The sequence below is a fragment of the Stegodyphus dumicola genome, chromosome 3 (genome assembly GCF_044657685.1).
Source record: "Stegodyphus dumicola isolate Sdum_Otavi_A_Nest chromosome 3, ASM4465768v1".
Lineage (NCBI taxonomy): Eukaryota > Metazoa > Arthropoda > Arachnida > Araneae > Eresidae > Stegodyphus > Stegodyphus dumicola.
Genome location: NC_140770.1, coordinates 229,196,585 through 229,210,033, shown reverse-complemented (window position 1 = coordinate 229,210,033; position 13,449 = coordinate 229,196,585). Strand labels below are relative to the sequence as shown.

Sequence of the window (13,449 nt, the reverse complement as noted above, 5' to 3'; positions counted from 1 at the left end):
CAGATAGTGAAAAATGAGATTTTGATGGCTTCATATGATATACAGTTTGCTATATTTCTTTTTTGTTAGCAAAATTTAAAATTTTCTTCTGTCATTCAATTTAATCTCTTTACAATATTTTTTATAATATACTGTTACATGCATGGACTTCTTTAGTGAGCAAATATTAGTACATTTGTAAAAAGTAAGTATATTTTAATTTTTCTTTCCTATAATTTATTTGGTTTCATGCATTTTTTTTAACTGATATGCCATATATCACGGCATAGGTCAAGATTTTGCAACTGTGATGTTCGTGACAATTTTGTGCACAATTTAACTTAGTGCAGTGTTTCTACACAATTTTATTTTGGGGGGTGGGGTGGGAGGGAGGGTGTTTTCGTAAAATACAGATTTTCTTCTGAAAATTACAATAGTTGTAAATGTGGTGTTAAGTTTCTAGGAATTGTATCCATGTGTGTGTTGATAATTTTCTTTATTTTTACCTTTAGTTAGCTCCCTTTAAAGACTTAAATTTTGTATTTTCAGTGCCAAAGATATGTGTATGCTAAATATAATGGCAAGACGCCTTGATGCTTTTTGTAACGTTTGTTGAAAGGAAGGGATGCTTTTGAGAGAGTTGCTGAGGGAAATTGACTCATGATCACATTTCACAAAAACTTCTATACAGCCAGCGTGTTTGCCAGGATTCAAATCTGAGTCAAACTATTCACTGGTTTGATCTACTTGGCTTCTAATGGCTTGCTTATTTAAAAAGGGCTCGGATCTGTATATCAGTGGGAAGTGTTCACCAGGAGTGGAGTAGAATAAGATCTGGGAACTAAACAAGTTCGTTAATGTAAATTTCAAATAGTAGTACCTAATATATAGAATAGCACCAAATGTTTACATACTTCAAATAATGGAATAATTAAAACAGTTGCTCAGGGTGTAGTTTAAGTATGATAACTAGTGCCATATTTGTACTGTTTTCCTTTAAAATAAAGGGTTTAAATCAGAATTTCTGTCAATAATATTGCTTAGTTCTGAATGAATTTTTTAAGTGTTTCAAATAATATAATACTGTTATATAGTAATAATATGATTTTCTTCCCTTAGGCTGAAATTCATGCAGTTGCTCGCAGCTTAGTTGAAGCATTTAAATTCAATAAACCTGTAATATTTGGATTTTCAGTAAAAGAATATACAAAATCTGCAGTTTCTGATTTGAAGCAACTGATTGCCACAACTGGAGGTTATGAATGTTACGAGGAAGTGAACACTAATCATTGTGTAAAATAATCATTGTAATAAATATTTTTTATGTATATCTTTTATGAGTTAGAAAAACATGAATGTTAAAATTAGTGGACAGCTGCATGAGGACTGATCCAGATACCCTGCAGTATGAAGGGATAGTAATAAAAAATGCAATATTAAATTGTTAAATTTTTAAAAACTTTAGAATATTCATTGAAATAAATATAAATATCAACTGGAACTATAAAAAATAAACTAAAATGACAAAAGCAACTAATATCTATAGAGTAGTAACTATAGTGCCCTATCGAAGAGCGAGAAATTTTACTCAAATTTGTTAATTGTAATTGGATAAAAAAAAAGGATAGCTCTTTTTCAAGCTCATTAAATATGAATTTATAAATAGGCGTTTTATTGAAATATCCACAAGAAGCAAAAGGGAAAAATTATTTTAGTGTTAAGTTCATTGATAAAGATAAAAGACACATTTCTTGCCTTATGTTAATTCCCAGTTACCTGCGTATCACGATGAATTGTAAAAGTGTTGTAGTGTCGAGGCAGGTTAGTGTGACTAGACCATATGATGGCTTGGGACTGTATAATTCCAAATCCTATTGTTGGTAAACATCAACATAAACTTAAGTTAGAAGAAACTTTTGTTAAGCAATCCGAAAATCTTTTTCATTGCTAATGAATTTCAAACATTGTTTTTTTAGCTGGGATTTTTATCGTCTGCATCTTTGTAGTAAATTTCAGAAAGTTTTTACACAGCAACAGAAAAGCAGGAATAGATTATAAAAGCAGGAAAAAATATGCATTCCAATGTTCTACAATATCTTTTAGATCCTGATCTTAAAATCTCAAATGAAGATTACAGAATTTTTTATGAAACCAAAAAGCTACAGTAAAGAAGAAAATTGTACATATATCGGCTGTCTCATAAATATTGGTAAAAATTTTAAGGACTGGTAAGGCATGTCAAAAGGATTCAGAATTGCAGTAGCAACTTACAACCAAAAACATCACCATTATTCATGATAGATGTTATTCATGACGGCACTGGAGGGAAAATATCTGATTTTTCGTCAGATGAGCAGTAGTCGCCCTTAAGAAGATCATGCAGTATTATATAAACAAGGAGCCGGCAGACAAAAATTTATTGTATGGATTGGGTAATGTCAGTGCACGAGCTGTTCAGTGGCTATTGAAAATTGTTCTCAAAGAAATATACTGGACCACCATTTGTTTTTGAACGTGCACCACAATTTGTGTGAATATGGGTCTTTAAAAGGTAGTTAGCCATAGTGAGGACAGGCCACCAGTGATTTTTACCAGCATATGTGCCTGCTACCATAGAAGGCATACTGTACGTGGAATAGCATACATTGTGCTTTGCAAGCTGAATCCTTATACCCAAATCATGTCCAAAGAATAAAATCACTACTCCTCATATATTGCACATGTTTGTTTTGTGCAGCTGTATCTCCACCAATGTGCACAAGATGCTCATTTCCCATGCTCTATTTAATTTACTGGTGAGGTAGAGGTAAAGGTAAAAGTATGGGGGACACCAGCGATGTACCATAGGTCAACTGGTAATGCCTTCCCATACTATCTCTTTAAAAAAAGGGGGGGAATTGCAAGTTTTATAGGAATTTACATAGACTGAAGCTTTCCAAAAGGTCTAGAGTTTGCCTATTATGGTACATCGTGCAATCCCACAGTACGCTCTGCATCCAGTATTTAATTAAAATAATGATGTAGGATATAAGTAGATTACGAAATAGTCGGAATGTACTTTGAGATTCACATGATAAATTGAACATCTGATTTGGTGCAACAAAAATAGGAGATAAACATAATGAGATAATTATAATTAGTACTGACAACATAATGTTAAAATGAATTGTAATAATAATGCTAAAGAGGTGGGTGTCCATGGGTTATTTCAGATATATTGGTTTATTGCAGTTTATAAAGTTCACGAGGGGAGCCATTTTATATATAATCAAAGCAAGTAAAAGTTCACTAAGTAGTATGTGGACTTAAACTTGACAGAGATCTAGGCCGTAGGAAGAGAGTCGTTGCATAATTTTCTGAAAACTTTGGATACTGATGTTTATCTTTGATTAAAAACCTTTGGAATGCCAGGAGATCAGTTCTTGGGGATTTTATGTGAATATCCTCAGTTAAGGGGCATGAGAAAGTGTAATGATCATGGAGTTCCCTGTTCCCCACATATACAGATATCAGAATTTGTCAATTTTTTTGTGTAGAAATATGTGGGGAAGGGTCCATGTCCTGTTATAAAGTAATTTAGTGAAGGATTCGAGTAGAGAGATGCAAAGCTTACATTGGGGATCAAGTTATATGTGCATCTTTTCTGTGGAGCATTGTTCCACAAATCTTGCCAAGATTTTGAAGCAAGTTGTTTTAGTTGGTACTTGAAATTTGAGCAGGGCCACGGAATGATGATTTCATCTTGATTAATAGCTGCTTCTTTGGCTAGTTTATCTGCCTGATCATTAACAAAATGGCCACTATGTCCTTTGATCCATGAAATTTGAATTTTGTAGTTTGGAATTTTTCCAAGAAGAGAATTTATGTCAGATATCAATGGAGAGGAAGGTAAGGGATTCTTAATAGCTAGAATAGCTGCTTGGGAATGAGATTTTATGCTAAATTCAATAAGATTTTTGAGAATGGCTATTTCAGTCGCTGCTTTTATAGCTGACAATTCCACTTGGAAAACACTATTATTATTATGGAGATGGCCTTTTCATTTGATGATATTAGAGGGGTTAATTTGAAAAAAGACTGCGGAACCAACTTTTTCTTCAATTTTTGATCCATCAGTATAAGCAGTTGGAGATGAACTTGAATTTTCTTCAGACGTGGGGAATATTATTTTGCTGAAGCGAAGCACTGGATGGATAACTGGTGAGGTGTATGGTGGTGTATTTCACGTGAGTTGGCATGATTGGCTAACACAATATGCAATTATGGGTCCATGCAAACATGCACAGAGTGAGACCACATGATGCCCACATATCACATCCCAATAAATTTTTATGCTAGTTTGGTCAGCAACTGCTGAATCTGGTCTTACCTGTTGTTGCCATCATCTCTGACATCAGCAAATCATGAGCTTTTTGGAACAGGTTCTACCAGGCTTCCTTCACAAAATGGAAGATGTAATATGTGGTTCCAACATGATGAGATACGTTCCCATTATAAAAGATGTGTTTGAAGACATTTGAGTGTGTCATTTGGTCATTGATGGATTGTTTGCCTATTCCCATGCTTTCCACGTCTGAGCAAACTGGATTTCTTTCTTTGGGGAGCACTTATAGCTGTTATGTATGAAATACCTGTCAAGTCTGAAATAGATCTTCGAACAATTTTAGTAACATTTTGAAATGGTATCTACTACAGCATTTGTAATATTTAGAAGAAACAAATACTTCTGGTAATCAGTCTTGTGTCTTTTCATTTCTTGTGCCTGTGACATCACTTTCCCATGACGTTTTCAGTCATGGATTCCTATTTCAGTTCTCAATCCTTTTTATATGTCCTTCCTTCCCTTAAAAGTCTGTACCAATATTTATGGGATACCTCTATAACAGATTGTATATATAAGTAAAACTAAATTGAATGCTGTGATATTAGCTGAAATAATGCATGATTTTAATTTTCAAAATTCTCAACCCAATTCATTCTACACCAGCTGCTACTTTAGAAATGAAGGAAAAACTTTCATTCTTAACAAAGACCAAAATCAAAGAATCCCACAAAAACCAATTGTGATCAAAAATAAGGATTTAAATCAACAAAGAACTGGAATAATTTCACAGAAAACAATATTCAAATAGAATGATTTACTAATGACTATCAGACTAACCAATGTAAAATCTGAGAGCTCATTTTTAGAGGCTGACTTATTTTATTTAAAAATAATCTCGGTCAGAAAGCCACAATTTTAGACAAACTGTTTCTCCCATACCTGTATTTTAAAAATTTATTAAAAAAATTATATATACAATTGAAAGTTTTTCTTAATGTTTTCACAATAAAAAATCTATGTATATGTCATGTTTTAAATGCATAGATGAAGAAATCTGGTATATTTTAGCACCTTGTGGCTGTAGTTAGGGCTGCGTAAAAGGCACTGATGACTCATTTAACACAACTGAGCTTGAAGTATCACAATCTTTATTTTGGCCCATATCAAATCATTTCTTACTAGATAAAATACCTCTAGATCGTAAACAAATAATATTTATTATATCAGGGTTGCCACTCAAACAGGAGAATGAAATTCCCTGACTTTTCCAGCAGTATATATTTTCCAGCAGTGTTTCAAGAAAATTCCAGTCTATCCGCGTAATGTACGTTGGCTGTGCTAAGATGTAAATTAATTATGGTATTACTTGTATTGTGTAGCAAATTCACTTAATTATTCAATAACTCCCAGAGGACATTTATTCTTAATTATTCTTGGTATACTTTGCTTGATAATTTTGTTTAGTTTTCCACTTAAGAAACTTAATAAAATTTAAGATATATATATTGGATAACAAATGTATGTTTTATTTAATTATTACTCATGATCATCACCAGTTCAACACGAGGATAATCCGGTCTTTATAAATCACAACGCAATGCTAAGTAGTTAGGTTAGATTTTAGGTAAATTTAATTTGCGTGAGGTATGTTCTTAAAAGGCACCTTAACACTTGAAAACACAAATATAATTATAATAGTTGTTGTTTTCTCCACTGAAGATTGAGATTAGAATCTTCCCAATCTGGAATAAAATAAGGCTTTTTTTGCAGACATTCTGCAGCTAAACGAAAGAAAGAAATCTATTTTAATAAATTGAGCTATTTTATATTTATTTCGCAGCATACATAAGGAAAAAATATGTGCATTAAATTTCGTGATGGTATGTCATCATACTGCTATAATTAATTTCCGGATTATGCCAGAGAAAATTTCCTGAAATTTGGAAATATTATTTACTAATAATAAATAAATTTAGAGGGAAGAAGCAACATTAAATTATATGAATAACATAAAAATAATTACTTAAAAATTGAATTAGAATAATCAACGATATTTTAGCGAATATAACTATATTACATGGCTAGCCTAGATGACTGATACTATTTTTTTATTTTACTGCAAAATGGCAAGGTATTTATTAAAAAGAAGAAAAAAAAAAGGTTTAAAAAGATTTTGCGGTAAAATTCTAGTATACGGTAAGGCTTTGGCACGATTTTGAAAATTGTCGCCAAAACCAAAATGACTCGTTTACTGCGCATCAAGATGTCGCCAAATCCCATTATTATTCTAACCAAAGAACGTCTATGTAAAGAAGAAAAGGTTCCATACAAGTAAAATGCTATTACGCCGCTAGAATGCGGAGGGAAAATTTGCCAAGGGATTTGGCGACGGAACCTGGCGGCCAGAATTTCCCTCTCCGCGATGTGTACAGGAAATTGAGAAACACGTGTTAAGAAGAAACGCTCTTTGACAAAAAGAAAACTACGAAAATCCGTTTTTAAATTATTGCGAAAAATCCAAGAAGAAACATTTTATCAAAGGACGTTTCTTCTTGGATTTTTCGCAATAATTTTAAAAACGGATTTTCGTAGTTTCCCCCCCCTGAAAATAACTAATCCATGAATTAATTTACTTGTGCCAAAAAATATTTTCTTTTCCTTTAGAGTTTAACCACTTGCGCTAAGACTAAACTTCACGGTTGCGGTGCCGTGCGCTACAATATAACAAGCCGTAAAGTGTCTCATTTACGCCGCTCCGCATCTGCGAGTGCAATCCAGAGATGTAACTCGAGAAATAAACAATCTCGTTGTTAGGCGAGGTGTGCACCACGTTATTTTCATTTTTGCGATAAATGCTTATCGACGTGGTGTTCACGTCGCTCGCGGTTTGAGACAAAAGCATCTTGACGTGGGTGGCACGTCTTTTTAGCGCAAGTAATTAAAGAAATTTTAAACGATATTCATTTTATGAACTCTTGATAACATGACCTTCGAACTTCGACACCGGTTTCGAGCTTTGGCGACAGATATATCAGACATGCACAGCTGTTTTCCCTCTATGATGGAACGGAGCCACAGCCACGTCTGTTGCAGAGAGGTTTTCCTTCTTTACAATACATATTCATTGATTCTAACCTCCATGGTACCGTATACTAGGATTAAACCCATTTTGTTTTATACGAGAACAGGTACTTTCTTTAGTTCATACACTGCACATGCGATTCTCGAAAATATTGGAAACCAAAAGTTGCGGGAAAGTTGCTTTGCCTTTCTAAAAGACAATATTGGAACTGCTAAAATTGGCTCTATGCCAACTACCCGAATGACACTCACGTGATACATAATTCTCCAAAAAAGTTACCTCTCCGACGTCGGCGCAAAAATCGCTTTTTTTGGCGGGATCGTTGTATGAACTTCCCTGACTTTTCCAGATTTTGACAAAAATACTTAAATTCCCTGACTTTTCCCTGAATATTTTGGTCAATTTTCGAATTCCCTGACTTTTTCCGGTTTTCCAGGTAGCGTGGCAACCCTGTTATATGCACATTATAGTGTTATGGTTTTTGTACTAAATTAGATATTTTTAAATAGAATTGTTATTAAATTGTTTCATTTCCCCGTGCTATGCTGCACGCATCTTATTTGAAGAGAAAGCTACAGCAGAAAAATGAAAACTACTAGAATGTGCTGGTGCGTTTAAAAAGCTTATATAAAGTGAGATCAAAACCTCTTATCTCAGTTTTGTTATGAGTTTGTTTAGGAAACTGTTGTTGTTGACTGTAGCGAATTCACAGGGACATATCGGATTAGCTTTCTCTATTTTGAATTAGTTCTGTTGAAAGTTTTGCTAGTTTAAAAAACATCTACTGTGAGATATTGCAATATTGTACAAATATCTGAGGAGATTTAAGCATTTTGTTTTATTTATTGTGATAATAAATTTTATTCACTTTTTATCAACGTTATGCATTCAATTTATTACAAACCCGTACGCATCCAAAAATATCATCTTTGAAAAAGAACAAAGGAGGGCATAGCAGCATAGAGATGTTTGCTTAGGAAAGGAACGACGTAATTAACTCGCCAGTGGTATTTATATCAAAGTACAGTCAAAAGTCTTTAATCCGGAATGATCTATAATCCGGACCTCAAAGCTACAAACTTTCTGCGCATGCGTAAACACATTATGCATTTACACATGTGCATAATACCTTTATGCATGCGCATAATACGTTTATGCAGGCATGTATAATGTATAACATATTGTATAAGCTAAGCTAAAATTATCTATTTTAGTTAATGTTGCAGATTACGTTGTTCCTTAATCTTCTAATTGGATCCGGCATATTATTTTTCGCAGACTGTTAGAGCAATTTTATAAAAGTAAGCTTAAACTTTCGATTATGTCAAAAAGAAATTCCGATTCTGGATGTGCCAAAGGATCTACAAAGCGAAAGCATGTTTGGATGTCCATCAAAGAAAAAGTGGAATTGCTGCAAGAAATGGATAAAAGCATATCCTTTGTTTCTCTAACCATTCCGAAATCTGTTTATCAATTTCACGCTGCTCTGCGCGGGGGGGGGGGGGTCGCGGCACGCAATGAACTGGAAGTTGATCTTTCAGAGCAGATGTTTTTATTTTATTTGGCTTATAATTCCTTACTAAATATAGTATTTCATCTTGATGTACTCTGCCTTTGATATGATTTAAATCAAATTCCTTGTCATTATAAATATCACGAATACACATCAAATAGTTTTCTGTTTGCAATTTTCTAATTTCAACTATGCGTAATGTATGCTTTACACATGTGCGCATTGAAAGAAATGTTTAATAAAGTAAACAAATAAATATTAAGCCTTTTTTTTTTTTTTTTTTTTTTTTTTTTTTTTTTTTTTTTTTTTTGCAAATTTTGATACCCTTTAGATCATAATTGTTTTTTATTTCATAAATTATGGTTTCATATTTTTAATTGTGTAATTTCTGCATGCCATCTTACCAGTTTTAAACTGATGATCTGTAATCCGGAATCGCCAAAGTCCCAACGAGTTCGAATTAGACTTTTGACTGTAGATGCAATTCTAGAGACAAGCTATGATTGGTTAATATTAGTTTTAGTCACCTTTTCAAAGTTATGGAAGGATTTTAAATTTGGGAAAACAGATGACTTTAGGGAAACAGCACCAAATCTAGAATAGTTAATTTTGAGGACACCAATTCTTTTTAAAGCAGCCATCGTATTTTCTTATATCTTACATATACACAGGGTGTTCCTGAATTTATTGGTCAAACTTAAATAAAATACATATTAAGAAGCATTTCTTGAATAGCAGTGTGGGGTCAGAAACAAAAAGTGTAGGCGATAAAACAAACTGCAGAGGAAATGGAAAAAAAAACTCTTTATTTACACAATATTACATTAAGTGCTGAAACATCTAATCATTAATAGTGATAAAGCCATGGAAGTATTGATTCAATGATCAGGGTATATTGTGGATGGTAGAGGGCAGTGTCACAAACACTTATGCTATATGTATTTTTCTAAAAGATTTTTTTTAAGTACACAATTGACATAGCTTTTGGGGAAGAAAAATATCAAATTTGCAGGTTTATTTAGTTTGCAGTATCAAATCTGCAAATCAATTTTTTGAGTTTGAATGGCATTATGTGAGTTTCAAATAATTCTTCGCTTCTAGAAAATTTTGTGAGTGATGGAGCAGTTTATGCTATCTGAGACATGCAAATTGTACCAGAAGAGGAGTGTTAACATTGTAGCATGAATGTTTCCTTAACAGGACAAAGCCAGATCACAAATTGTTCTGTGTTTACACCACCAGCTTTTGCGAGAGTGGTTCATTTCATGTCAAGAGACCGAATGCTGGTCTCTCAAGACATTTACAAGTTCCAGAAATGGAAAAACATATTCTGAGAGAGGTTGAAAAAAATCCTAGTTCAAGATCAATTGCACAGACTACAGATGTCAGGTAAAAATACCATATGGAAAATTTTACACAAGGAAAGACTTTTTCCATACCACTTATAGAGAACACAAATACTGAATGCAGCTGATTATCCTTGCCATTTAGATTTCTATCATTGGTTTTTGCAGCAGAGTACATTTATTCTGAGCTTCTCTGCAACCGTATTTTTCACTGGCGACCTTTACACGAGATGTAGTTCTTAATTTGCACTATATTCATGTGACTCAACAGCACAACGTATTGAATATTTCTAGAAGAGATATTACCGGAATCATCCGATAGCTTTCCAGTTACTCTTTGAAATGCCATGGGTTATAGCCCATTTCTGCAATAATGTGCATAATTACCTCAATACCATCTTTACCCTCGATGGGTTGCACGAGGGGGACCAGTTGCTTCGCCTGCACGTTCACTACATTTATCAAGTATCGATTTTTTCTTATGTGGACACCTCAAGGAACTCATCTACAAGACTCCAGTTGACTCTGATGAGGAGCTCATTGCAAAAATTTCAGTCGCTGCTGCAACTTTTCGTGAAACATCTGGCATCTTCGAAAGAGTATGCCAGTGACTTGCTAGAAGCTACCAAGCCTGCATTGATGGCACATCTGAGCACTTACCTGTAATATGTAAATAAAAAGCTTTTTTTCATTTCCTGTTTTTCTGCCTACACTTTTCATTTCCAACCCACATTGCTATACAAAACATGCTTGTTATACGTATTTTACCTAACCTTAAGGTTTTTTCCATGAATTCAGGGGCACCATGTATATACATTAATTTAACATATCACAAATTGTTTTGAATTTTAGTAAATGCCTTATTTTATTATTTACTCTTGATTTTCAATAAATGCTTTGGAAAACAAAAATGCTAGTAAAAGTTACTGATAAACCAGTTTTAGTTTGAAGTTTTACCAAATTACTCATAATCAAAAAGTGGGTAGATTTGCTATCTCTAGCAGGAAATCCAATGAAGCTGCAGCCTGAGAATACACAGAATGGAGAATGAAGGTTATCTGATTTATGAGAGCAAAACATTGAGTGAATGATGCAAATGGAGGCAGACTAGCATATTAGGCAAAAGAGTGCTTTGAAAAGCTATTAGGTTATGTTGATGAATAAAGCAAGGCCATATTAACTACATCTTATTCATCATCACAGTTTTTGCACACATTTGTTAAAAGAATGCCAATACAGCTTCCTCTTTCTATGTATATATAGGTTGAGGGAATTTCTTCAATGAATAAATTATGTATTTTTTCCCAAATTTTAATTTTATTTTAAATGGTGGTGTTCATTTTATAACATCTGCATTTTTTTAAGAGAAGTGTACTCATACATAAATTTCAGCTGTATTTTATAAACATTTTTATACTAATCATGTTTTTCAGTTATTTATATACGTTTGTACATTAATTAGCACTGATAAGCAAAAGTTTCGTCCATTCTCTTTTCCATGACCCCATTTTCTTGAAAAATATGACAAAAATAATCTACTCAAACTGTATAAATTTGGTCGGGTAGTCTGGCCTTTGCATGATTATCTTAAATTTTGACTTCAATAGATTTGAAAATAAGAATAATTGTTATTTTCAAGCAGTGTGCATCAAGCATCAACAAAGTTTATTTACAGTATTTATAAATATATAGAACAAATTTTATTTCATATCAACTAAACAAACAACTGAATTTAAGTTGTTAATGGAATTTTATATTAATATATTAAAAAATGTACTAAAATCTTGTATCTAAAGGCAAAAATTACTATAAATCTAACTTGCTGATAAAACCTCTAGTTTCGTAAAATGCAAATTAAGTATATAAGCTAATAAAAAGGCATCAGTTATGTATGCTGATTATTAAAGAAGTTAGATGTATATTTTGGGCCTGGAGATCCATTTTGCAATCCAACTCAGTATGATTCTTCTTGCCTTTTTAACTGATTGAGGATCAGATGGATTTGAAGCTCTTAAGTCTAAGTGGTGAGCAGCATTTTCAATTTGTATTGCTATTAGAGTATCAGATAGAGACTTTAAAACACCACCACTGTACCATGGATCCAGTTTTCCATTGCTATAATTGAAAATCAACCATTAGTAATCGTGAAGTATAGCCATGTTTTACATGGTAATTTAATCTCATTTAAAAATTAAGGAATCTCATAACTTCGAAAAAAAAATTATTTAAATAAAACAATTAAGTATCAATAAGCAAAATCTTATTAATGCTTAAAGTAAAAATTAGTCCCACTCATGAACAAACAAATCAATCCTTAGCATTATTTTAGCTAAGGATTGATTTTATTTATAATCTGGGTAAGTTAACTTTTATGGAGAGATATTAATTACAAGTCAGAACCTGTACAGTTATGAAGTTGATAGCATGGTTAATCCTTCAGTTGGTATGATTGCTCTCATTTATTTGCTTCCCTATTAAAAGAAAGAACCAGAACAAGAGTAAGACTTGCCTCAGATGAACAAAACAGAAAGGCTGCAGAAATTTAGAAATACTATTTTTTAATTATGATCTTTGACTTTAAAATACATCAAAGAATTTTGTGTTATAAACATTTCATCTGACAAGAAAAACTATTAATTTATTCTCAAAGAAAATGAGGTTTCACAGTAATGTATTCTTTTCTAACATTAAAATTGATTATTAGAGGTAGCATATGAAGTTAATTTACATTTGTTGCATCAAACTGCATAGATTAAACTTGCATAAAAAATATCATATTGCTGATATTAGTAGTTTTCCCATAAATTTGAACTGTAGTTCTTACTGCTCCTACTTCACCAAAATAAGCTTCATAAATGGCAATGCAATACTAAAAGTTCATAACAGCAAATTTAATGCATAAAGACTCATTCAAATAGCATCAAGAAACTGAATAAGGAAAAATTAAATGTACCATATTATTAACCTTTACTTCTTTCTGCATGCAATATGCCAAAAAATGAAGCATATATTAGGTCTCGGAAAACGTTTATGGCATTTTCTCTGATAGATGGTGTCGACGGCAAATAACTCAAATACAGATCACAGCAACACCACTAAATGTTCGCTGAAAAGATGATTCTTCAAGCATTACTGTGAGTGTATAAACATCGTATATGATGCAATGGATGGAAAGTTGTGTACGTTTGATGATGAAGAAAAGGAA

General features: G+C 32.8%; 2 protein-coding genes across 3 annotated transcripts in view; one reads left to right on the top strand and one right to left on the bottom strand.

Moving 5' to 3' along the window:
* Positions 1-1,309, top strand: part of LOC146998286 (proteasome assembly chaperone 3-like) — a 58,234-nt gene extending 56,925 nt beyond the window's left edge. For both annotated transcript variants that reach the window (XM_085813885.1, XM_085813884.1), the window contains exon 4: positions 1,099-1,309. In XM_085813885.1, coding sequence (XP_085670011.1) covers positions 1,099-1,103 — 5 coding nt within the window. In that variant the 3' untranslated portion in view covers positions 1,104-1,309. The remainder of the gene's footprint in view (positions 1-1,098) is intronic.
* An 8,378-nt stretch (positions 1,310-9,687) lies between these two features.
* Positions 9,688-13,449, bottom strand: part of LOC118194079 (lysosomal Pro-X carboxypeptidase) — a 103,503-nt gene continuing 99,741 nt past the window's right edge. Inside the window, exon 9 of the mRNA XM_085813883.1 lies at positions 9,688-12,359. Coding sequence (XP_085670009.1) covers positions 12,155-12,359 — 205 coding nt within the window. The 3' untranslated portion in view covers positions 9,688-12,154. The remainder of the gene's footprint in view (positions 12,360-13,449) is intronic.